At 45.0% G+C, this 26,010-nt stretch overlaps 1 protein-coding gene across 11 annotated transcripts in view; it reads right to left on the reverse strand.

Annotated features, from left to right (window-relative positions):
* Positions 1–26,010, reverse strand: part of PCNT (pericentrin) — a 104,391-nt gene that overhangs the window by 22,185 nt on the left and 56,196 nt on the right. For 8 of the 11 annotated variants that reach the window (XM_043873993.1, XM_043873990.1, XM_043873988.1 and 5 more), the window contains 7 exons: positions 25,055–25,147; positions 20,416–21,261; positions 19,856–20,047; positions 8,967–9,683; positions 7,973–8,069; positions 5,985–6,139; positions 1,229–1,423 (listed from right to left, as the gene is read on the reverse strand). In XM_043873993.1, coding sequence (XP_043729928.1) covers positions 1,229–1,423; positions 5,985–6,139; positions 7,973–8,069; positions 8,967–9,683; positions 19,856–20,047; positions 20,416–21,261; positions 25,055–25,147 — 2,295 coding nt within the window. The remainder of the gene's footprint in view (positions 1–1,228; positions 1,424–5,984; positions 6,140–7,972; positions 8,070–8,966; positions 9,684–19,855; positions 20,048–20,415; positions 21,262–25,054; positions 25,148–26,010) is intronic. The other 3 variants (XM_043873998.1, XM_043873997.1, XM_043873992.1) reach the window with 1 other exon arrangement.

The following is a 26,010-nucleotide window of genomic DNA, read 5'->3' on the forward strand; positions in this document are numbered from 1 at the left end:
GACAGGAGGAGCAAGCGGTACCTCTGGGGGCAGAAAACCCCTCAACCCCAGCGAAGACGGAACGCATGCCAGCAAGCAAACTTCTTCCCATCGCTATACCAGAGCCCCAGGACTAGGGGAGGCCGGACCCTGAGAGAGTGTGTGTGTGTGTGTGTAACGAGCCCAGGGGCTAGGGGAGGCCAGGCCAAGTGTCAGTGTGTGTGTGGGTGCATATGTGTGTGTGTCCATGAGCCCCAGGGCTAGGGGAGGCCAGGCCCTGAGTGTGTGTCTGTATCTGTGCGTATGTGTGTACATGAACCCCAGGTTTAGGGGAGGCCAGGCCCTGAGTTGTGTGTGTGTGTGTGTGTGTGTGTACATGAGCCCTGGGGCTAGGGGAAGCTAGGCCCTGAGCGTGTGTGTGTGTGTGTGTGTGTGTATACATGAGCCCAGGACTAGGGGAGGGCAGGCGGAATGCGTGTGTGTCCACAAGCCCCCGGGCTAGGAGAGGCCAGGCCCTGAGTCTGTCTGCATATGTGTTTGTGTGTGTACACAAACCTTGGGCTAGGGGAGGCCAGGCCCTGAGTGTGTCTGTATGTGTGTGTGTGTGTGTGTACACAAACCTTGGGCTAGGGGAGGCCAGGCTGTGTGTGTGCGCACACACACACATGCAGGTGCAGCTATGTGGTCCGTGTGTGTGTGTGTGTGTGTGTGTGTGTGTGTGTGTGCAGGTGTGTCTGTATAGACTGTGTGTGTGTGTGTGTGTGTGTGTGTGTGTGTGTGTGTGTGTGTGTGTGTGTGCGTGCAGGTATGTCTGTATAGACCGTGCACAGGCTGGCTGCCTTTTGGCGAGCTTGGGCCCACCTACCCCCTTCGCTCGGGGTCTGCCCACTGCTGCAGCCACACTCCAAGGCTGCTGGCTCCCTGTGGTGGGGACGCAGCATCTGTGCCTCACCTCCATGCTACCGATCAGTCAAGGGCGGACACTGAGACCCTGGGGTCGCAGACCCCGCCCCCACACCCAGCTCCATCACGGGCGGCCAGCAGAGCTCTGCCTCTTCCCCCAGGCTCTCCTGCCTGAACAGGGTCAGGAAGGTGCTGACATGGGGCTGGAGCCCAGGGGACGCGAGTGAGAGAGTGGCTGACCAGGCACGGTTTCCCCGCCTACCGCTGACCTGCCTCTGTCCCTTTACTCCCATTTCTTGACTGCTCCATGCCCACTGCTTCTCTTCTTTACCTTGAAGGCCTGTACCTTCTCTCCTTTCTGGGGTCCGGGGGTGGGATGCTCCTTGGGAGCAGGCGCTGCCTCCAGCAGGCCCTGGCCCCCCAATGGAAGGCACTCGAGGGGGGCGCTGGGCTCACTCCTGCTCAGGATGTGGGGGGGTCCTCGGTATTCAGACAGGGCCAGGATGTGGTGGCTCTCATCACACACCATCTGCAGCAAAGCCTGAAACAAACATTTCAGAAAGAAGGAAAAGCGGCGTGAAGCCTCTTCCCATCGCTGTCACCCATGAAGGCACACCAGGCCGCCCCACAACCTTTGAACAGAGTCCACTGCTTTAACCAAACATTCCTCCTATAGCAGTCAGAGGAACCAGAGATCAACTTGCAAACATCCACTGGGTCATAGAAAAAGCAAGAGAATTCCAGAAAAACATCTACTTCTACTTAATTGATAAGCTAAAGCCTTTGTGTAGATCACAACAAACTGTGGAAAATTCTTCAAGAGATGGGAGTATCAGACCACCTTACCTGCCTCCTGAGAAACCTGTATGCAGGTCAAGAAGCAACAGTTAGAATTGGACATGGAACAACAGACTTTTTCTAAATTGGGAAACGAGTATGCCAAGGCTGTATATTGTCACCGTGCTTATTTAACTTACATGCAGAGTACATCATAAGAAATGCCAGGCTGGATGAAGCTCAAGCTGAAATCAAGATTGCAGGAAGAAATAACAATAACTTCAGATATGCAGATGACACCACCCTTATGGCAGAAAGTGAAGAAGCCTCTTGATGAAAGTGAAAAAGAGTGCAAAAGCTGGCTTAAAATTCAACATTCAAAAAACTAAGATCATGGCATCTGGTCCCGTCACTTCATGGCAAATAGATGCGGAAAAAGTTCCAGTGACAGATTTTATTTTCTTCGGCTCCCAAATCAGTGCAGTGACAGTCAGTTCAGTTGCTCAGTCCTGTCTGACTCTTTATGACCCCGTGGATTGTAGCACACCAGGCTTTCCTGTCCATCCATCACCAACTCCCGGAGCTTGCTCAAACTCATGTCCTCAAGTCACTAATGCCATCTAACCATCTCATCCTCTGTGGTCCCCTTCTCCTGCCTTCAACCTTTCCCAGCATCAGGGTCTTTTTCAATGAGTCAGTTCTTCCCATCAGGTGGCCAAAGTATTGGCGCTTCAGCTTCAGCATCAGTCCTTCCAATGAATATGCAGGACTGATTTCCTTTAGGATTGACTGGTTTGATTTCCTTGCCGTCCAAGGGACTCTCAAGAGTCTCTCCAACACCATGATTCAAAAGCATTGATTTTTTTTAGCACTCAGCTTTCTTATGTAGCCATGAAATTAAAAGACACTTACTCCTTGGAAGAAAAGCTATGACAAACTCAGACAGCATATTAAAAAGCAGAGACATCATTTTGCCAACAAAGGTCTGTATAGTCAAAGCTATGGTTTTTCCAATAGTCATGTATGGATGTGAGAGCTGGACCATAAAGAAGGCAGAGTGCCAAAGTATTGATGCTTTCAAATTATGGTGCTGGAGAAGACTCTAGAGAGTCCCGTGAACAGCAAGGAGATCAAACTAGTCAATCCTAAAGGAGATCAACCATGAATGTTCATTGGAAGGACTGAGGCTGAAGATGAAGCTCCAATACTTTGGCCACCTGACACAAAGAGCTGACTCATTGGAAAAGACCCTGATGCTGGGACAGATAAAAGACAGGAGGAGAAAGGGGTGACAGAGGATGAGCTGGTTGGATGGCATCACTGACTCAATGGACATGAGTTTGAGCAAGCTCCAGGAGATGGTGAAGGGCAGGGAAGCCTGGTGAGCTGCAGTCCATGGGGTCACAGAGTCAGACACGACTGGGCGACTGGGCAGCAACCACCAGCACTATCAGAGACAAGTGAATTTCCATGTAAGCTGCTCCAAGACAGACCCTACAATCCAGCGTCCCACCTGCTCCCTCAGGTGGACACTCGTTTCAGGGGAATCCACGGCCAGGTCAGCAAGACACCGGGTGGCTCCCTGGCTCTCCAGGACCAAAGCTGCCCTCCAGGAGGGAGACCCGAGGTCCACACCTGTGCTTAGACGAGGCACCTGCAGACAGTACCAGGCCGACCACTGACTACTGCAGCCCTCCCACATCCCAGCTCGGCCAGAGTCCCCGCCACGGGGTCTGTGAGCATAGGAAGGGTCTTCCACACCACTGGGATTTGGAGGGGTAGTTACAGAGCGATGGGACACGGGACACACCTGCCGGCTGTCTGTCTTACCCACAGAAGCTGAGAGCAGAAGGTGGCAGCCCCCACCCAGGGCTGTCCTCCTAGAAGCTGGGGCTACAACGACATCACATCTGGGCACCAGGACCGAGCCCATGCCACGCACACACAGGCTCCACAAGGGCACCTTAGGGAAATGCAAAAAGAGCAACTTGGAGGCCTGTGACAAAGAAGAACTAGTCACTCAACTATAACTGAAACAGGTTTTCCTCTAAATCTAATGATGCGGCCAAAAAACTGAAATATGCTGGACACCGTGATGTATGTTTACTTTGAAAGCAGTCATCTTTAACACCCTAAAACAATTTCACATTAAAAAACAGTGTACATGACACAGAATGGATGCAAACAGCAGCCACAGGAAAGGAGGGGTGGGAGACGGGGAGGGTCAAGTGGACAGGGAGCCCGCAGGCTGTGGGTCACACGATGAGAAGCCACATGCTCTGAAAAACACACTGGAAAAGAACAGTAGTGGCGAACAAGGTCCTCTGCCCTCACCAACCGGACCTTTACCAGGGTCCCCAGCTTCAGGACAAGCCGAGCTGGACCGCCTGATGCTCCTGAGACTCAGTCCAGGGCAAGAGGTCCACACGCCCGTGCTGAGGACATGAGGCGGGGTGGGGGCAGCCGGCAGGGAACATGGAAGCTGGGCTCCGACCGACAGAACAGGCTGCCTCGGGGTGACCACTCCCAAGTTTCTCTCCCACCATCTCAGCACTTCCCAAAAGGGCGTTGCTGAGTTTCTTTCTTTCTTTCATTTCTAATACCTGAGTATCAACTACTAAGTGTCAAAGCCTAAGCATAAAACATGGTCATTAACAACCAAATGGCTTCTTTAAAAATTAGGAATCCTCATATGAGGTTGCCTGGGTTGGAAACACTAACAGAAATGTGTTTTTAAGGTCTTCCATCGTATAAAAAGTTGAGGAATATTAAAAAAAAGAAACAGCTAGAAGACATTACTTCAATTACAATTCTTAAAGTAATAAAAACAGTATCATTTTGAATACAATTTCAAAGAAAATTTTACTTAACATCAAAATTGTTTCCTTTGTGGACACTTACTACCTGAATAAAACAGGACAGTGGGGGCTCTCTGATGGTCCAGTGGTTAAGAATCCACCTTGCAATGCAAGACACATGGGTTTGATCCCTGGTTTGGGAAGATCCCATATGCCGTGGAGCAGCTAAGCCCAAGTTCCACAACTACTGAGCCAGCACTCTAGAGCCACGAGCCGCAACTGACTGACGCCTACGTGCCTGCAGCCTGTGTTCTGTAACGAGAAGTCACCCGAGAAGCCCATGCACCACAACCAACAGCAGTCCCAGCTCACTGCAACTAGAGAAAGCCTGCAAGCAGCGATGAAGACCCAGCACAGCCAAAGAATAAAAAAAATCTTAAAAAAAAAAAGTGACATATTTACTTATTCAGCCAAGTTTACATCAATGGTTTTGCCATAAAAAGATTTCTAAAGTGAAGACAGAAAACCTGAGAAAAGTTCACCCCAAATTCTGCCTTTCAGGGTAGGGGAGGCGTTAACTGACCTTACTGTGGTCATTTCTCAACACAGACATGTAAATCCTTATCCTGTCATATGTCAGCTAAGCTAGAAAAATGTTTATATTCTGCCTCCAGGTTAAATCCCTGGACGCTGATGGGGTGGCCATCTCTCCTCATCGCAGAGAACCAGCTTGACCCAAGAGCTCCTCTGGAGCACAGCTGTGAGAGGCCAGCATGGACTCAGCCCTGGGACCCAGGAGCTGCCCGGGGGGTGGGCTTCCAGAACAGAGACTCACTGGACCCTCTGTCGTTCCCACCGCCCTCAGGACAGCAGCAGAGGGAATACGGCGACATCCTGGTGTGCCCGCGCCATACGATGCCAAACACATGTTCTGTTTGGGCTGTACGAGCCAAGAGCAACGATCTTCCTTCTCAAGAGCAAAGAACAGCACCTCGTGCAGACTCAGGGAAGGATGAAAACACACCTCTGAGCCGTGGGCCTGCGGCAGAGCAGGGTGGGTCCTCCTGAGCCTGCAGAGCGAAGCCCCTCCCGCCTCTGCGGGTGTCCAGCTCGCGGTGCCCTGGCACAGAACCCCCAGGTTGTCTCAGGAAAGCCTCCAGGGCCAGACAAACAAGAACCACAACTGCTTCCCAAAAAGGGCTGTGAGCTCCGGCACCTGAACTAGACCTGGGACACAGATCGAGTTTTGTCTTGAGATTCATCATGACACTGTGCAGGCAGGCCCACTGTCTGCTGTGCTGTGACAGGCACTATGGGAGGAGCCGGCCCCCCAAGCATGGCCGCGGCCCCGCCAGTGCAGCAGGGTACCTACCTGGGACAACCGTCCCCGTGACCCTCCCAACAGCAGCATCTCTCCTCCCAGAAATACGACACAAGGCCCAGAGTCAGAGCAGGGCTGAGGCTGGTACAGCTACTGACAAGCCAGAGGGAAGGCCCCTTGAGCTGCCCCCTCCCCACAGCCATTACCTTCACTTGCTTTGGATGGACTTCCTTCTCCTTCATGGCGTCCAGTGGCCGTCGGCAGTCCTTGGGGGTGACGGGGGGTGCTGCGGGGCTGGCAGTGGGAGCTCCCAGTTGTCCCGAACCTTGGCTCAGTGGTTCTGCAAACCCCACACCACCGCCTGGAAACACACCGCACAGTCAGGGCTGGACTGGCCCAGAAGTCTAACTTCTCACACGTGCCAAGGAGCACTCAAACACAGAAAAATACAGAGAGAAACAGAGACTCAGAGAGTCAGAAGAAACAGAGTCAAGGCAGCTAGCAGAAAACATCAGAAAAACCAACATTCCCAGAGAAGTGACGAGGGCAGTGTCATCGGGAAGGGGGAATGGAAGCCTCACGAGAAAAGGAAGAATCAGAAATTAGAACAGAACTCAAACAGTAGGAAGCTTAAGAAGTTCTGAAAATTCTCTTGGATATGAGAACAAGAAAACAAAGATGTGGAAAAAGAGAAAAGAAAGTTAAGTCCAGGAGGTCTAACATGTGGTCAATGAGAATAAAGATGGAAGAGAGGAAGTGCAGGGGAGACAACCCAAGGAGCAAGAGGAGTTTTCAGATGGATGACATGCTCTGGGGACCAGGCGCTACACTCACCACATCCAGGCCCAGCACTGCAGGTTCCAAACTCTGCAGGAATCTGTCTGCCTGCCCGCCCACGGTCAAGCCCAAGCCTCAAATCAGGAAGATGTCAACGTTCATACAAAAAGCACCTCACACACACTTTTCTCCAGAAACTTGTAGAGAACAGAAAGGATGAGGGGTCTGACCTGAGGCAAGGACCACGTCCAGACCACAAGGAAGGCCGTGGAGGGCAGCGCACAGCCGCACTTGGACACATGTCCTCGAAGTGCAGACTCTCTTGGCTGGTGATGGGGCAGAAAGTGCACGCTGGGCTTCCGGGGATCAGGGCAGGAGGTGGGCGGAGTTTGTTGCCAGGAGGCAGAGACCTGTTACTTTAACTAGAAGCTGTGACTTAGGAACAGACACCAGAGTGAACTTCTGAAAGCTGAATGTGGTGTCCTCAGGAAAGTGGACGAGAGGCTGCATGGGGATGCACCTTGTGGCCGCTCACACTGTTACACCGTGCAGCTGCTGCCAGGGAGAAGCAAGAGCATCAGCTGGAAAGAGCTGGCCCCGAGCTGCGAATGCTGACACGGCCTCTGATCCGTACTTCATCACTGCCCTGTCCTCAGAAGCACCCCGGGAGCCAACGAGGACTTCATTAAAACGTCAAAACACCTTGAGGTAACTCACTTGTAAAAATCTAACAATTATACAAGAAAGTGTGAGGTCAGGGAGCCATGGTGCGGTGACCACCAGTGTGACGATACAGGCAGGACCACCAAGAACCATTGATAGAGGCTAAGTGGGTCTGAACATGAGAAGAGACCATTCCAAGGTCTTGAAAACCTACCCAGGACACTTGGCTGCTCAGAAGGAACAAGATGAAACCTGGCAGTATGACCACAGGATCTGAGCTGACCTGCAGGAAGAGCGAGGCACTGCTGCTGTGCTTCCGTTTCCCTGAGAGACAGTCACATGCTCACACACGCCAACAGGGCTGCCGAGGACCTCAGGGATCCTCATGGCCGGAGCGCGTGCCTGGCACCTGGCCTGCCTTACCAGTCTCCACCCTGCAAAGGACATCTGGATTCACTGGCTGCTGCTAGTTTCTGTAAAGGGCACTAACAGGACAAAACCTCAGGAACGTCTGTGACTCGATGTTGCCCCAAGGGGGACGTCCTGAGACAAGTACAGTGCTGTGGACTGGACTGCATGAAATACCTGTGACCTTCTCAGGAATAAATGGCTTCAGATACCACATTCAGGTCCCCAAGTAACAGAACACAAACCCAGGGGGAGACAGAGACAGAGAGAGATGCAGAGACACAGAAACGCAGGCCAGTCTATGCTCTGAAACTTACTGTAAAAACAAAGTTTGTGGCTGACTCACTTTTTCCATCGTTTTTTCCTTCTAACCCGAGAGGAGGTGATCTTGACTTTTCTTGAGAATCTAGAGATGTTATGATAAAATCTTCAACATCCTTCTCCTGTTCAAAAAATGCAGATTTTTAAATGGTCACAAAATGATAATGTTTTATATCACAGAATTGAACTTGCCAGATGGAAACTTTCTAAGACCTGAATTTATCACCTTCCCACATAGAACTCAAACAAAAGAGGGCTCAAAGCTGGTGGACACAAGGTCATAACGTTCGTTTTAATCAAACTCATCTGTATTTCTCTAGGAATATTTTAAAGGTTTCACTGGCAAATATTTCAGATTTTTAAAATTCTGCATAGTGTGTGGTAGCATATGGATACGAAATGGAAGCATATGGATAGGGAGTGGTGATACATGGATACTTCAAATTGCATGTATCCTATAATTTATTTTTCATCTAATCCAAAATACACAAAATCTCAAAACTATGTTAGATAAAATATAATCCAACCCCAAAATAATACGTTGAAGTGTCCTTGAAACTGATTACATTATATGCAGAGCCTGTGAAACATGAAATACAACTGAAAATAAACCTAAAAAAACATATGCTAGACTAAGAGCCAATATGCAGACCACACATGAAGATGGGTTTGTGATGACACTTTCCAAAGCCAGTGTCACTTAGCAAACTCAGGCCTGCAGTGGATCTGAGTAAGACTAATGCATTTCATGTACTGTTAAAAACAACCCAAGTGCTCTAGATGTTCCTATCACAGTAGATTTGGGTCCGTCCTGCAGAACGCTGACTGTCCCTACACTTGCTGACCAAGGGACTGCCAAGTGCTCACGCATGCTTGGCCAAATGGCCGCATCAGGAGGTGAGCCAACAATGGCTGCAGCTGTGACTCCACCGGCCACAGAGACGCAGCCCAGTGTGAGCACACTGGCCTTCAGCATCCCATGGACCCCGTTCAGGACAGAGCCTGGGGAGACCACTTACCACAGGCACCCGCTGAGCATGCTGGTCGGCAGAGGGAGCGCCATCTGCAGCCAGTGGAGACCCCACCCACTTAGGGGCTGTTCCTGCAGCTGACTCGCCTGGGTAACAAAGCCGCCCCGACTGGCCAGCCGGGAGCAGGTGGGTGCTTGTCCCATCCCAAAGCGAGGTGTCCAGGCTGTGCAGGCTCAGGGCATCTGAGCAGGGTGTCAGGGGAAGGCTGGGCAGGGGCTCGAGGGCTGAGTCCTCCCTGACCACCTCAGGGGAGCTCCAGGGAGACAGGTCCATCGTCCTGAGCACATTCTTCAAGGGCTTGGACCCCCGGGAATGAGTGAGATCCTGGGAGCACCTGTGCAAATGGCCCTGCAAGCAGAGTGACCTGTCCTGCAAAGTGACCTGCTCTCCCGTGGGAGCATCTGGCTCCTCGTTTCTTATCAATGAATCCGAATTTCCAGTGACCTCAGCTAGATCCCATATGATGTTAAATGTATCAGTAGGAGGTGATTTGTTAGTTTCTTCACTGTTATCAGAACCATCACTCAAACCATCTTCTAAAGTACATGGAGATGCCAATGACTGCTGATATTTAAAGTCCTCCATCTCGATGTTTTGGAAGCTCATGGAACACACCAGATGGTTCAGTTTTTCTTGAAGTTGTTTCACCTGAGCTATGAGATCAACTTTCTGTAGCCGACAATCTTCCAGTAGTCTTCCCTTATCCTGCAGGTAAGGAAGAACATGCATATAGTAAAATGACTGAATTTCATGTTGTCACATTTGCCTGTCTGCTATTTATGAACCAGTTTCAGAGACTGACTGAACAACTAAGGATGTGGTTCCATGATGAGCCCTTTGTCCCTCTAGACTCCTTAAGATTTTAAGTTTTTAAAAATCCCATGAAGGGCTCAAAGTTTAAAATTTGTTCCTAAAGGTAACCACTGGAGAAGGTCTGGAAGGACCGGAGGGCAGGCAGCACCAGGGGCCCCTTTCCCAGCTGGATGACAGTCGCACTGGCAGAACATGTCCAGTATGACTATTCTGGAAGTCTGCCGTCTATTGAAGGACTGGAGGGTAACTGCTCTCAGCTCTTAGCACAGAAGCACCACCCAGCCCCCACTCCAGGGCCTGGGGGCAGCTGTGCACGTGCCCTGAAGCATCGGCAGGAAGCAGGGTGGGCTGTCCTCTGAAAACTGGGAGTGGTGCTCTGACTGCTGCTTCTGATCAGAGGAGCAGAGGCAGGCAGCCTGCTGCACCTGCCCATCTGGCGAATGTGACTTCCAAGGGATTTAAAGGACTGGTGCCCTCTTATCCCTACCACTGTGTTTTCCTCTTTGGGGAAAAATTTTAAACTAGGACATTCAAAACAATTGCATATACAGAGGAAATTATAAAGTGACTACATGTGCCTGGGAAAAAGGAACAGGCTCAGAAAAGACCTGAGAACTTAAGTTTACATCTCAGGCTGATCCTCCACAGAGACATCAATCCAAAATAAAAATAAAAATAACAACCCCACAAGAACAGCAACAACAAAAAAGCAAATACTGAGAAGGAGGGAGAGTACAATTTCTAGGTTTACATTAGTAAGATTAAAAAGGTTCAGTGTTCAACAATAACAACAAAAATCACCAAAAAAAAAAAAAAAAAAGGAAATAGGAAAGTATAGACCCTGTACAGGAAAAAAATATGTCTACAGAAACCATCCTTGAAAAAGACTCGATGGTGGATGAATTAGACAAAGACTTTAACACAACTGTCTTAAAGATGCTCAAAGAACTAAGGAAAATACAGAGAAAATGTAAAAATAAATTATGAACAAAATAGAAACATCAATAAAGAAAAAAGAAATCACAAAGAAATTCTGGAGTTGAAAACATGAAATTTAAAACTCACTAAAGGGAAAGGTAGATCTGAGAAGGCAGAACAAAGAATTAGTGAACGTGGAGACAGAATGTTGGAAATTACCAAGGCCAGGAAGGAGGCTGAGGAAGTGAATGGAGCCTCAGGTACCTGTGGGATACCATTAAACAAGCCAACAGACACACTAATGGAGTCCCATAAGAAGGGAGAGAGGAGGAGGCAAAGAGAATATACAAAGACACAATGAATGAACTTTCCAAATCTGATGAACGATATGAACGTAAGTACCCAGGAAACTCAACCAACTCCAAGTAAGATGAACTCAAATAGACTGGCACCAGGACATGTCATAATCAAACTTACACAAAGCCACAGTGAGACTCTTGAAAACACCAAGAGAGAAGTGACTTGTCGTATATAAAGATCTTCAGTAAGAGTATCAACAGATCTCTCCACCAGAAACTTTGAAGGCCAGAGGACAGTGGGTCTGTATATTCAAAGGGCTAGAAGTTGAAGAACTGTCAACTAAGAATCCTAAATCCAACAAGACTCCTTCAAGAGTAAGTGAGAAATAAGACATTCCCAGATAAACAAAAGTTGAGGGAGGCTGTTACCACTAAGTCCTACCCTGGAAGGAAAAGAGAGTTGTTTAGTTGCTAAGCCCATCAGACTCCTCTGTCCATGGGATATTCTCAGACAAGAATATTGGAGTAGGTTGCCATTTCCTTCTCCAGGGGATCTTGCTCACTCAAGGACTGAACCTGTGTCTCCTGTATTGGCAGGCAGTTTCTTTACCTGAGCCACCAGGGAAGCCCCCATTCAAGAGAGTCCTGCAGGGGGAATAAAAGCCCAGACAGTAACGCAAAGCTGTACAGAGATATAAAGATCTCAGTAGGTACACACACAGGCAGTTATAAAATCTAACATTATTGTAACCACGGTTTCTAACTGCATTTTTTTGTTTCCATCGTGATTTAAAAGACTAACATACATATTCTCAAGTTATTAATACATATATTCTTAAATTAGTATTACTATAACTTTAGTTTCTAACTCTACATGTGTTTTCTACATAATTTAAGAGATTAATGCATTTAAAGGCATTATTAGTTTATGTTCTGAGGCACACAATTATAAAGATGTCTTTTTATCACATCAAAAACCAAGAGGAGTAGGGATGGAGCTAAAAGGAACAGAGTGTAAGTGTTATCAAACTCAAGCTGGTATAAACGCAAATCAGTATTATGTGTTAGGATGCTAAATGTGAAAATGGCCATAAACACACACAAAAAGAAATGAGAAAGGAACTTAAAAACATTTCACTATTTTAAGAAATCAATTAAATGCGAGAAAAGATAGTAATGTAGGAAATGAGGGATCAAAAAGAGCTATAAGGCATAAAGAAAACAGCAAAATGACACAAAGCACAAGGCTTCCTTATCAGTAACAACTTTAAATGGATAAAGCTTTCTAAAAACAGAGATTGGGAGAGTGGATAAGAACACATGATCCAACTATCAGCTGGCCAAAAGGTTCATTCATTTTTTTCCCCATAAGATGGCTCTAGCAGTGCTTAGCTGTGTTTAATATCACTCAAAACAATTCTGTTAGACTGTATTATGACTGTGTCATATCAGCATTCATTTTTAATAAAACATCAAAATTGGTGAATTTTTGTGTAGATATTTTAATATTTAAGATGAAAGAAAAACAACATTTTTGGCATATATGTTTTATTATTTCAAGAAAGGTAAAAATGCAATTGAAACGCAAAAGATTTGTTCAGTGTATGAAGACCATGCTGTGACCAATCAAACGTGTCAAAAGTGGTGACATCTCATACTGGACATTTCTCACTGAGCAATGCTCCAAGGCCAGGCAGACAGGTTGAAGTTGTTAGCAAGCAGAGATATTAACTGAGACCAATCAACATTATACCACATAGTAGATAGCCGATGTACTCAAAATATCCAAATCAAGTGTTGAAAATCATTCACACCAGCTGGGTTATGATTGCTTTCATGTTTGGGTACCACATTAGTTAAGTGAAAAGAACCTTCTTGACCATACTCCCACATGTGATTCTTAAACGTAATGAAAATGTTTCATTTTTAAAACAAACTGTGACAGGCAATGAAAAGTAGATATTGTACAATAATGTGGAATGGAAGAGATCATAGAGCTAGTGAAATGAACCATCACCAACTACACCAAGGGCTGTCTTCATCCAAAGAAGGTAATGTTGTGTATACAATGGAATGGGAAGGTAGTCATTTATCATGAGTTCCTTCCAGAAAAACCAAAGAATAAATTCCAACAAGTACTGCTCCCACTTAGACCAACTGAAAGTGGCACTCAACAAAAATCAATACAAAATTAGTCAACAGAAGAGTCACAGTCTTCCATCAGGATAAGCAAGACCACATGTTTCTTTGATGACCAGGCAAAAACCGTTACAGATTGGGAAGTTTCAATTCATTCACTGTATTCACCAGACACTCCACCTTTGGATTTCTATTTATTTCAGTCTTTACAAAATTCTCTTAAAGGAAAAAATTTCAATTCCATGGAAGAATTTAAAAGGCACCTTTTAAAAAGATAAAAACTTTTGGGAAGATGGAACTATGAAGTTGCCTGAAAAATGGCAGAAGGTAGTGGAACAAAATGATGACTACATTGTTCAATAAAGTTCTTGGTGAGAATGAAAAATGTTCCTTTTATTTTAACTTTAAAACCTAAGGAACTCTGTGGTCAATTCAATATATGCTGTCCGCAGAAGTTCACTTTAAACCGAAAGACACAAACAGGTTGAAAATAAAAGGGTAAGAAAAGATATTCCATGCAAACAGTAACCAAAGAAGAGCAGGTGACCCTTTCAATATCAGACAAAATAAATTTAAGCCAAGAAAAGTTATGAGAGACAAAGAAGGAGATGGAATCAATAATAAAAAATCTCCCTATGAAACAAAGCACTGGACCTGATGCCTTTGCTGGTGAATTCCATCAAACATGTAAAGAAATACTATCAATCCTTCTCAAACTTTTTTAGCAAGTTGAAAAGGAGGAAGCACCAGGCCCAGATGAGTTCACTGGTGAATTCTATGGAACATTTAAGAAAGAAAATATACCAATTCTTTGCAGTCTCCTTCCTAGCACAGAAGCAGAGGTAATGCCTCCTGATTCATTCTATGAGGCCTGCATTACCTTAAAGCCAAAGATACTACAAAAAATGAAAACTATAAACCAACATCCCTTCTATTTATGCAAAAATTCTTAACAAAATAATAGCAAATCAAATTCAACAGGATATTAAAAGGGTTATACATAATTAAGTGGTAGTTATTTCTTAAATTCTACATAGGAAAATCAGTCAATGTAATATAGTACATTAATAAAACGAAGGAAGAAAAAGTCATATATCCTCTCAGTTGACGCAGAAGCAGCATTGGACAAAATCTAATACCCTTTCACAACATTCAGTTCAGCATACTAGAAGCAAAGGGAAACTATGTTAACACATAAAAGCCACACGAGAAACCCACAGTGAACACCATACTCAAGGATGAAAAACTGAAAGCTTTTCCTCTAAGATCAGGAACAAGGAAAGGATGCCCAATTCCCTTCAACACAGTGCTGGAAATCCTAGCCAGAGCAATTAGACAAGAGAAAGAAATAAAGGGCATCCAAACTGGAAAGGGAGAAGTAAAATGATCTATATTCACAGATGATATGATCCTACATGAAGAAAACCTAAAGATTCCACAAAGAAACTGTTAGAACTAATGCATGAATTCAGTAAAATCACAAGATACAAAGTCAACATATAAAGTCAGTTGCATTTCTATACAGGGACTATCTGAAAAGAAAATTAAAACAATTCCATTTATGACAGCAACAACAACAAAAATAAATATTTTTTTTCTTAAAAAAGGAAGGAAGAAAGGAAAAATTAACCAAGAATTCATCAAGGAGGTGAAAGACTTGTACAATGGAACTACAAATACTGTTAAAAGAAATTAAAGAGGACATAAATAAGTGGAAATATGTCTCATGACTATGGATTTAAAGGCTTAGTATTAAAATTAAAATGTGTGTCAATACCACCCAAAGCATTCTATATATGCAAAGCTGTTCTATCAAAATTCCAGAGACATTTTTTACAGAAATTAAAAAACCCATCCTGAAATTCATATGGTGTTTTAAAGGACCCCGAACAGCCAAAATAATCTAACATATCTAACAAGAACAAAACTGAAGGACTCAGTACTTCTTGATTTCAAAATTTATGACTATAGTAATCAAAAGCTATAGTAATCAAAACAGTGTCAGATTCACATAAAAAAACATACGAACTAGTGCAGAAAGCCTAGAAATAGACATTTGCATATACTGTTAAATGATTTTTGACAATGGTGCTAAGATCATTCAGTGGAAAAGGACAGTCTTTTCACAAATGATGCTGGGAATACAGGATATTAACATGCAGAAGAATGAAGTTGGACCCTTACCTAAAACCACGTACAAAAATTAACCCCCAATAGATCAAAGACATAAAACTGTAACACTCTGAGAAGAAAACATGGTAAAAGCTTCACGATGCTGAATTTGGCAATGATTGCTTATATATTACACCAAAGATATCGGACAGATAAAAGACAAATTGGACTTCATGACATTTTTAGAATTTGTGCATCAAAAGACACTGTACACAGAGTAAAAATGCAACACACGAAATGGGAAAAAATATTTACAGATCATACACCTGATAATACATGGGATCTTCATTATTTAACCAATACTTTAGCCACCTGTTGTGAAGAGCTGACTAACTGGAAAGACCCTGATGCTAGGAAAGATTGAAGGCTAAAGGAGAAGAAGGTGGCAGAGGATGAAAGAGTTAGATAGCATCACTGACTCAATGGATAAGAACTTGAGCAAACTCCAGGAGATAGTGGAGGACAGGGAAGCGGGGTGTGCTGCAGTCCATGAGGCTGCAAAGAGTCCGAAAGAACTTAGCAACTGAACAACAATAATACCTGAAAAGCGATTAATATACCCAGAAATATATAAAGAACTCCTAAAACTCAATTTTAAAAAAACCATACAACCTGATTCAAAATTTGCCATGATCAGACATCTCTCTAAAGAACATATATAAATGGCCAATGAGCACATGAAAAGATATTTAATAACACTAATCATTTGAGATATGCAAACCAAAACTATAATTAGATACCACCTCCCAACCATTAGGATGACTACTATAAAAAAAAAAAAATAATAACAAGCAATGGTGAGGATGTGGAGAACTTGGAACCTTCGTATACTTTTGATAGAAATGTAAAATGGTACGCCACTGTGGAAAACACTAGAGTAGTTCTTCAGAAAGTTCGCAATGGAATTATCACATGATCCAGCAACTCTAGTTTTGGGTATATTCCTAAAAGAACTGAAACCAAGGTCTCAAGGAGGTATCTGTACACCATGTTCACAGCAGCACTATTCACAAGCTAAAATGTGGAGGCAGAATGTCCCTGATGGTCCAGTGGTTAAGACTCTGCACTCCCACTGAATAGGGCTTGGGTTCGATCCCCGGTCAAGGAACGAGATCCCATACACCCCAACCAAAAAGCCTGTATGCCGCAACCAAGGAGCCCACAAACAGCAATGAAGATGTCATATGCCGCAACGGAGACCCAGAGCAGCCAAATAAAACAATAAAAATTTTGAAAATGTGGAAGCAACTCAAGCATCCATCAACAGATGACTGATAAGTATCAGTTCAGTTCACTGCTCAGTCATGTCCGACCTTTGGCAACCCCAAGGACTGCAGCACACCAGGCTTCCCTGTCCTTCATCATCTCCTGGAGCTTGCTCAAACTCCTGTCCATGGAGTGGGTGATGCCATCCAACCATCTCATCCTCTGTCATCCCCTTCTCCTTCTGCCCTCAATCTTTCCCAGCATCAGGGTCTTCTCCAATGAGCCAGCTCTTTGCATCAGGTGGCCAAAGTAGTGGAGATTTAGCATCAGTCTTTTCAATGAATATTCAGGACTGATTTCCTTTAGGATTGACAGGTTTGATCTTCTTGCAGTCCAAGGGACTCTCAAGAGTCTTCTCCAACACCACACTTCAAAAGCATCAATTCTGTGGTGCTCAGCTTTCCTTATGGTCCAACTCTCACATCCATACATGACTACTGGAAAAACCACAGCTTTGACTAGATGGACCTTTGTTGACAAAGTAGTGTCTCTGCTTTTTAATATGCTGTCTATTTTTGTCATAGCTTCTCTTCCAAGGGGCAAGCGTCTTTTATTTTCATGGCTGCAGTCACCATCTACAGTGATTGTGGAGCCCAAGAAAATAAAGTCTCTCACTGTTTCCACTGTTTCCCCATCTATTTGCCATGAAATGATGGGACCGGCTGCCATGATCTTAGGTTTTTGAATGTTGAGTTTTAAGCCACCTTTTTCACTTTCCTCCTTCACCTTCATCAAGAGGCTCTTAAGTTCCTCTTCGCTTTCTGCCATAAGGTTGGTGGTATCTGCATATCTGAGGTTATTGATATTTCTCCTGGCAATCTTGATTCCAGCTTATGCTTTGTCCAGCCCAGCATTTTGCATGACATACTGTGCATATAAGTTAAATAAACAGGGTGACAGTATATAGCCTTGACATACTCCTTTCCCGATTTGGAAGCAGTCCATTGTTCCATGTCCGGTTCTAACTGTTGCTTCTTGACCTGCATACAGATTTCTCAGGAGGCAGGTAACGTGGTCTGGTATTCCCATCTCTTTTAGAATTTTCCACAGTTTGTTGTGATCTACACAGTCAAAGGCTTTGGCATAGTCAATAAGGCAGAAGGAGATGTTTTTCTGGAACTCTCTTGCTTTTTCGATGATGCAATAGATGCTGGCAATTTGATCTCTGGTTCCCCTGCCTTTTCTAAATCCAGCTTGAACATCTGGAAATTCATGGTTCATGTACTGTTGAAACCTAGCTTGGAGAATTTTGAGCATTACTTTGCTAGCATGTGAGATGAGTTCAATTGTGTGGTAGTCTGAACATTCTTTGGCATTGCCTTTCTTTGGGATTGGAATGAAAACCAACCTTTTCCAGTCCTGTGGTCACTGCTGAGTTTTCCAAATTTGCTGGCATATTGAGTGTAGCACTTTCATACCATCATCTTTTAGAATTTGAAATAGCTCAACTGGTATTCCATCACCTCCACTAGCTTTGTTCGTAGTGATGCTTCCTAAGGCCCACTTGATCGCATTCCAGGATGTCTGGCTCTAGGTGAGTGATTACACCATCGTGGTTATCTGGGTCATGAAGATCTTTTTTGTACAGTTCTTCCATGTATTCTTGCCACTTCTTTATACCTCCGCTTCTGTTAGGTCCACACTGTTTATGGATAAGCATAATGTGGTATATACATACAATGGAGTATTATTCAGCCTTAAAAAAGAAGGAAATTCTGATCCCTGCTATGACATAGATGAACCTGGATAACATTATGCTTAGTGAAATAAGCCAAACTCAGAAAGGCAAATACTGTGTGACTCCACTTATGTAATACAGAGTATCTCAGAAATCCATAGAGAGACAGACAGAAGAATGCTGGCTGCCAGGACTGGGGGAAAGGGGAAACAGAACTTATGGTTTACGTGACAGAGTTTCAGTTTTGCAAGAGCAAAAGGGCTGTGGAGATGCATGGTCACATGTTACAAACATACTTAATATCGCTGAGTCATACCACACGCAACTGTCATAATCTATTTCAGTGGCAATTCACTGGGGACATAAGTTTTTTGTTTTTAAGGAAAAAATGGCCTAGAAGGTTCTATACACAAACACTGGAAAACACAAAATTGCGATTTATGGAACAAACCTGGAATTTCCTTGTCAGTGTGTTAGCTTCTAAAAATTTGGCAACCAGCTCATTACATCGCAGGGCTGAGCTTTGAGAATTCAGACAGATGTTACTGACACAAGGGCACTGAGACAAGTGCTTTAGAGTCAGTGGAAGTTCTCTACAGAGTAGCTTTTCTGAAGGGGATGTGATGAACACACAACATCAGATTCAAGTTTTCTCTCTCAAAACCACAGGCCTATAAGTGCACAGTCCTATGTGCTGGGGAATTCAGACTTTCCCAATTTCCCAATACCAACATGGTGCACACGGCTCCTGCACATCCCAGGAGGTTAGGGCTGGATACCCAGCAGGGTTTGCAGTGTCCACACGAGCAATAATGACGTCAACCTCCTTCCTGCCCCTGGAAAAGAGACATTTGCTTTCTGGGAGCTTCTGTCCTGGGATCATAAGAGCTGACTCATTGGAAAAGACCCTCATGCTGGGAAAGAATGAAGGCCAAAGGAGATGGAGCAGCAGAGGATGAGATGGTTAGATAGCATCACTGACTCCATGGACATGAATTTGAGCAAACTCTGGGTTAATGAAGGATAGGGGAGCCTGGAGTGCTGCAGTCCATGGGGTCACAAAGAGCTGGACACGACTGAGCGACTGAACAACAACACTGTATAATTACTATACATTATACAGATAGTAACAGAACAACTGTCCTGAGATCCGAATTTAAAACTGCCGAATCTTAGATCATTCTGCTCTTCTTTGCTGGAGAGCAGTGGAAAATACCTAAAGTGCAAACAGCCAACACAAAGCCTTCCCAAGTGAATCGGAGGCTGGCTGTGAAGGTTGTGTAGGGGCAGCGTGGCTGCAGGCAGCTAGTCCTCACGTGAAAAATCTTGGACACAAGGCCTAGATCCCAGTTAGATCCTACCTGCATTGACTGCTCATTCCTCACAAGCTGCTAAGACATGTGTTTAGATCAAACACATAAGAAATTTCCAAATGGATCTGAACAGCTCTACCAAGAGCGATGGACCCAGAGAAGGTGTTTCTGTCTGAAGTCTGTGTGACCTGTGCCGTCATGGCAAAGACACTGAGGGGGTCTCTGCCCAGGAACAGCTGTCAAGTGCTATGCCCCGCCCCAACAAATGTCCCCAAGCACCTTCACTACTCCTGACGCTCTGCCGCCGTCCTCCGCACGCAGGCGCATCTCCTTTTTCACTAAGAGCAGCTCAGACTCCAGCTGCTGCTGGCAGACTGTGAGTACCGATATCACGCTGTCCTGCTGGCTGGGGCGCGCGCGGGTCAGTGTAGGCAGGACTTTGGCTGGCTGCAGGTCATCCTTAACTAGGCCCTACAATGAGTGGAGAAAACAAGGACGATGCTTATGAGCACACAGCCAAGGGCATCAGAAAGCCAGAAGTGCAGCAAGGGCCCCATCGGGCTCCCAGCCAGCTGAGCCTGAGGGAAAAACCACAGCTCACGACCAGAAGCCCACAGAGTAGGAGACAAGGGACGCACGCCCACAGCAGGCCACAAAGTGCCGGAGCTGGGGGACCCCAGGAAACACGGCCTCCCACAGATGTCCAGCAGCTGCTCAGCTCCCTGCCCGCACTCCCAGCACCCTGTCTGCACCCCACACACACCCCACCCTGCGATGTGCACCCAGCTCTCTGCACACACAGGCTGCACAAGCTGCGGCCTGCAGAGGAAGGAGCCCACCTGTGGGTCGCTGCCACGGCTGTCCCGGGCCTGGGCCAGCTGCCTGCCGTCCACGTCCTGCTGCAGCTCCTCGCTGCGGGAGGCCTCTTCGCCCCCGGGCACCCAGCCCTGGGAGCAGCCCTCCCCACGCGCCTGCCGCTCGTCCAGCTCCTTCTGGCACTTCAGGAATCGCTGGTTGAGTGCCTGCAGCTGATGACTGAGGCAGACACACTGCTCTCGGAGTCGCTGTAGCTCAGGGGGCTCCCCAGTGGCCGCCAGGAGCTGCTGCTCCAGGGCATGGCGAAAGCGGGCCACGGCTGCCAGGATGGCCTCCAGCTCAGCGGAGTGGGTGGACTTCTGCCGGCGCAGAGCTTCAATTTCTAAATCTCTCTCTGCGATCTTTGCTTCCCTGGCACGCAGGGCAGCTTCAAACTCATGGATCTGGGAGGCTAGGTCCTCAGGCCCCAGCTCGGCCAACTGCCGTGTGGCTGCCTCCTCTGCAGCCTGCAGGCGCTGCTGGAGGGCCTCGAGGGCCTGGCTGTGCTGGCGCTCCTGCTCGGCCAGCCGCTGGCTCAGGGCCTCCTTGGCCTCCAGGGCAGCATGCAGCTCACCCGCCAGCATTGCGGGGGCCTCGGCTCCCTCAGCCGGGAGGCCCAGCAGCTCACTCTGCAGGCTCATGGCCCCGCCGTCCCTGGCCTTGGGAGTCTCAGGTCCCCTGAGTGGGAGCTCCCTCTGCAGCTTCTCGATGACCTCGTGGAGCTGCTCAATCTCCTCAGCATTATCCTTCTGCAGCCGCGCCTGGTTCTCACGCAGAGTCTCAATAATGGATTTCAGCTCTTCAACTTCAGAACTTCTATTACACACAACCTGAAGAAAAAGCACATTTCAGAGGGAATTATATGCATCAACTTCAGAAGTGCCCCAACCCACTTACCATTCTGCCTGAACTCATTCTTATAGAATGGAGAGACTTCACAGCTTAAAACTAGCTGTGGAAGTAACTGACAATGTCACCAAATGACATTAACACCTGAAAAACACCAGAATACCCAGAGACTTCAAGTGGGTCAAAATAGTCAGAAATTCATATCTGCAGCTGCTGGAACACTTCATCAAAGCCACATCCCATCACTGAGGCAGGCCCTGAGCCTGGCTGTGGTGATCCAAGGGAAGCCCTAATGTGGCCACAGCTCAGCTGATGATACTACACACGAATATCTTCACCACCTTCTTATTCACCATGCTAATGTCTGTCCCTCAGTCGAGTTCAACTCTTGGCAACTCCATAGACCGTAGCCTCTGTCCTCTGTCTGTGGAATTCTCCAGGCAAGAATACTGGAGTGTTCCTCACCTTCTAAATGTCCATCTTCTTAACATTTAAGCAACTATGGTTTGGTTTTCCTAAAGGGCATTTAGATCTTAGGTATCATTCTAACACTAGAACAAGAATAAAAGCGAGAAGACCCGACGAGGGAGGTCTGCAGTAATGAAGAATGTGAATGAGCCAGAGCTCACAGCACGCTTTCCACATAGTGCACAGCAAGGATCTGGGGATTCAACGCACCAGGCATCAAATGATGCTTCTACTTGTGCTATTTAATTCTCAACAGTGTTAAGACAGGAAATCTTATTGTCCCTATTTTAAAGATGTGACAGCTGAAATTTAGATATGAAATATTTTACCAAGACCACAAAGACAATAAATGGAAAATCAGGATTGAAATCTATGTCAATATGGCCCCAAATTCTGTTCTCTTAAGATTACATCAATAGGGACTTTCCTGGTGGTTCAGTGGTTAAGACTCCACGCTCCCAATGAAGGCGGCCTGCGTTTGATCATTGGTCAGGGAACTAGAGCCTGCAGGCCACAACTGAGAGACCATACGCTGCAACTGAGATCTGGTGAAACCAAATATATTTTTTTTAGAAAGATTACATCAATAGTAGCAACTGAAATACAAAAGAGTTCTAACCAATCTGTGTTCTAGTTCATGAAACTCAATCAATTTGTTATAGGAACATACTTCCTAAACACTGAGAGTTTCACACAATTCTTGGTTTCACTAGTATTGATTAACAACTACTTTAAACACAAATCCAAGCCTGGCCCATAGTAAAAACAAAAGTTAAGAAAACTGATTTTTGGTTTTGGTTTGGATGACATAAGCTATGCACCAGGTTCACGTTTATCATACCTGAATGCTACAGTGTGTAGCTGAAAAAAGAAAATTTCTCAGTGTGAGGCAAGACCCTCTGCCTAGCCCCACAAGGTGCACTGCAGACACCCTCGTCTCTCCCGTAGATGGCTGGAGTCACAGGAGAGTAACTCTGTCTGTACACACTTGCACATTCAGCATGCTGAGATGAAGAGGTGGGCATGACAAAAGAGCCAAGTCACAATACAAGCAACACACTCAAAATATCAAAGCCGGCACACGAAAATGGCTTTAAAAGTAAAACACAAAAGTCTAAGATAAGTCCCCTGAAATACAGTGCAGTCACAATATTGCTTCTGTTGATGTTTTGGTGTTTAGGTCACAAGGCATGAGGGATCTTAGTTCTTCAATCAAGGAGTGAACCCACACCCTCTGCATTGGAAGGCAAAGTCTTAAGTACTGGATGGCCAGGGAAATCCTGCCAACATTTTATAAGTCCAACAAAACCTTTATATCAATACCTGATTAAAATATGATGCACACACACACACACACACAAACCTACAGTGATATCCTTTATAAACACAGATGTGAAATCCACTAACAAAAGATCAGCAAATCAAATCCAACAATATATTAAAAGAGGAGTTCATCACCACCACACAGGGTTTAACCTAGAAATGTAGGTTGGTTTAACCTTCAAAAATCACTCAGTATAATCAACCCTATTATGAGAGTAAAAGAAATATAACTATCTCAAAAGATTTAGAGGAAGCAACGTAGAAACAAAAGGGAACTTCCTCAATCAGATGAAAGATATCTATGAAAAGCTTACAGCTAACATTATATATACTGATGAAACAATAAACACTTTCCTCCAAGATCAGAAATAAGGCAAGAATGACTGCTCTCACCTGTTTTATTTAACGCTACACTGGAAGTGGCAGACATCGTAATAAGGAAGGAAAAGAAATAAAAGACAAAGACTGGAAAGAAATAAAGCTGTACTTGCTGATGGTGTGCTTATCTACATAGGAAGCCTTAGAAATCTATAAAAACACTACTAGTATACGTGAGTTTAGCAAAGTAACGAGATACAAGGTTAATATACAATAATTATATACATATATATATGATGCGTTGGTTCATGGCAAACAACTGGATAATAAAATTAAGCCCATTTCCAATACTGCAACAAAGCTAAACTACTTAAGAATACATTTACTAAAAAATGTTCAAATCTTCTTTCTTTAAAACTACACAGAGTAAGGGGAAAAGTAAATGATAACATTAAAGATGCAATACTAACCCAAGTATTAAAATAAATCATGAAGGAAGGGATAATGCATGTTGAGAGTAAGATGTTAGGATGTCAAACAGCTGCTGGAAAAGAAAGCACAGGAAATAAAGAGCAATAACCACGTCAAAAGAGGTCTTAATAGTGGTGGGAACGTAAGTGTGTAGTTTCCAAAAAAACCCTAAAGATACCATGATTTTAAATGATGAAAGTCTTCACTGACACAAAGTAAGGATAGAAAATGTAACAAAATGTGGTCTTTCAAAGAATCAGAAATCTAATCTACAAGTGGAATTTTGGGTTATTATATCAAAGTAAAGATATTGTTGACACAAAAAATGAGAAATATAATCACAGAAAACAAATGATGTACAGATTTATATATAAGATCAAACCAGTCCATCCTAAAGGAAAGCAACCCTGAATATTCACTGGAAGGACTGATGCTTAAGTTGAAGCTCCCAATACTTTGACCACCTGATGGGAAGAGTTGATTCATCAGAAAAGACCCTGATGCTGGGAAAGATTGAGGGTAGGAGGAGAAGGGGGTAACAGAGGATGAGATGGTTGGATGGCATCACCGACTCAATAAACATGAGTTTGAGCAAATTCTGGGAGACAGTGAAGGACAGGAAAACCTGGCGTGCTGCAGTCCATGGGGTTGCAAAGAATCACACACGACTTAGTGACTAAACAACAAGAAAGAAATAAACAAAAATCCCCAAAGAAAATATCTGTGATTGTCTAGTCTTAATGGGACTAAAATATTTTCCTTATCACATAAACTTTTGAGTATTTATGATATTAGTATGTAAGATTATACTCACATGACCAATTCTAGCACTAAGGACAAGTAACTGATAAAATCACCTTTAAAAATTTAGTCACTGGTTTTAAAGGTATTCCTCGAAGTAACACAAAAGGGTATTAAAAAATTTTGCCGAACAGATAAGGTACCAACACAGATCCCAATAGCCTGTCACTGCAATGTTGTGGTCATTAAGAATTACAAACAGAACTCCTTTATACTCTACAGCCCTTTACACCCTTCTCCAACATTATATCTTCACACCTTCCTCCGACATGAAAAATTAAAAAAAAAATACTATATCCTTTGTGTAAGAACACAGAGCCCTCTGTTGATCCCTAGACACCTCACAAGCTACCGAGAACGTAATGCCCACATGCAGCGTCAGGCAAGGCCCACCTCACTGAGAACACCACTTCCTGTCCTGGCCAGCTCTGCTTCCGCCGACTCATGCACACGCATCATCTCGCTTTCATCGTTTTGCAGACATGTCTGTGGAAATAACAGTTACAGTGGTAATGATGCCAAGAAAGTGTTACCATGGAAAAGGGTCCCCAGATCTTGAAGACAGGAAATATCCTGATTACATAAACCTGCAGTTTTAAATAGTATTACTAACACTCAGGGCTTCCCCAGTGGCTCAGGAGGTAAAGAATCCACCTGCAATGCAGGAGACATGGGTTCGATACCTGGTCAGGAAGATCCCCTGGAGGAGGAAATGGCAACCCACTCTAGTGTTCTAGCCTGAAAAATCCCATGGACACAGGAGCCTGGCAGGTTATAGTCCATGGGGTTGCAAAAAGTTGAATACAACTGAGCTACTAAGTATGCATGCTAAAACAATAACACTCAATTTGAAAATGTTCTCCTACTTAAGTGCTTTCTGTCTAAACTGACTTATTAGTTTAGCTTTCAAAAACCAAGACTTTATTGCATTTTTCCAGGTAACTCATTTCAAAGCAATCACCAAAGAATAAGCCAAGTATGCTCTCATCTGCCATTATCTATTCATTAAGGAAGAATTCCCACCCAAAGGAGAGCCAGTGTCGAGGACTGACCTAAAACTCCACTTTCACTGAAGATTACAGTTGCAACCTTCAAGAGGAACAGGCATAAACGACATGACCCTTCAGCTTCCTTCCATGAAGTGAGTTCACCCTTATCCAGGCTGCAACCACAGGCAATGCAAGAGTCTAAACTCCACCCATTTCAGGGCCATCTATGAAGGTGATGTTCTCTTTACAACTCTGGTTGTCATCCACATGATACAGAGGTGGTTTTGGTTGTTTGCTTCAAGAGCACAATTACATTAAGAGAGAAGACGTGACAGATTTTTTCCGCTGCTGGAAGGAAGC

The sequence above is a fragment of the Cervus elaphus genome, chromosome 19 (assembly GCF_910594005.1).
Source record: "Cervus elaphus chromosome 19, mCerEla1.1, whole genome shotgun sequence".
NCBI classification, from domain to species: Eukaryota; Metazoa; Chordata; class Mammalia; order Artiodactyla; family Cervidae; genus Cervus; species Cervus elaphus.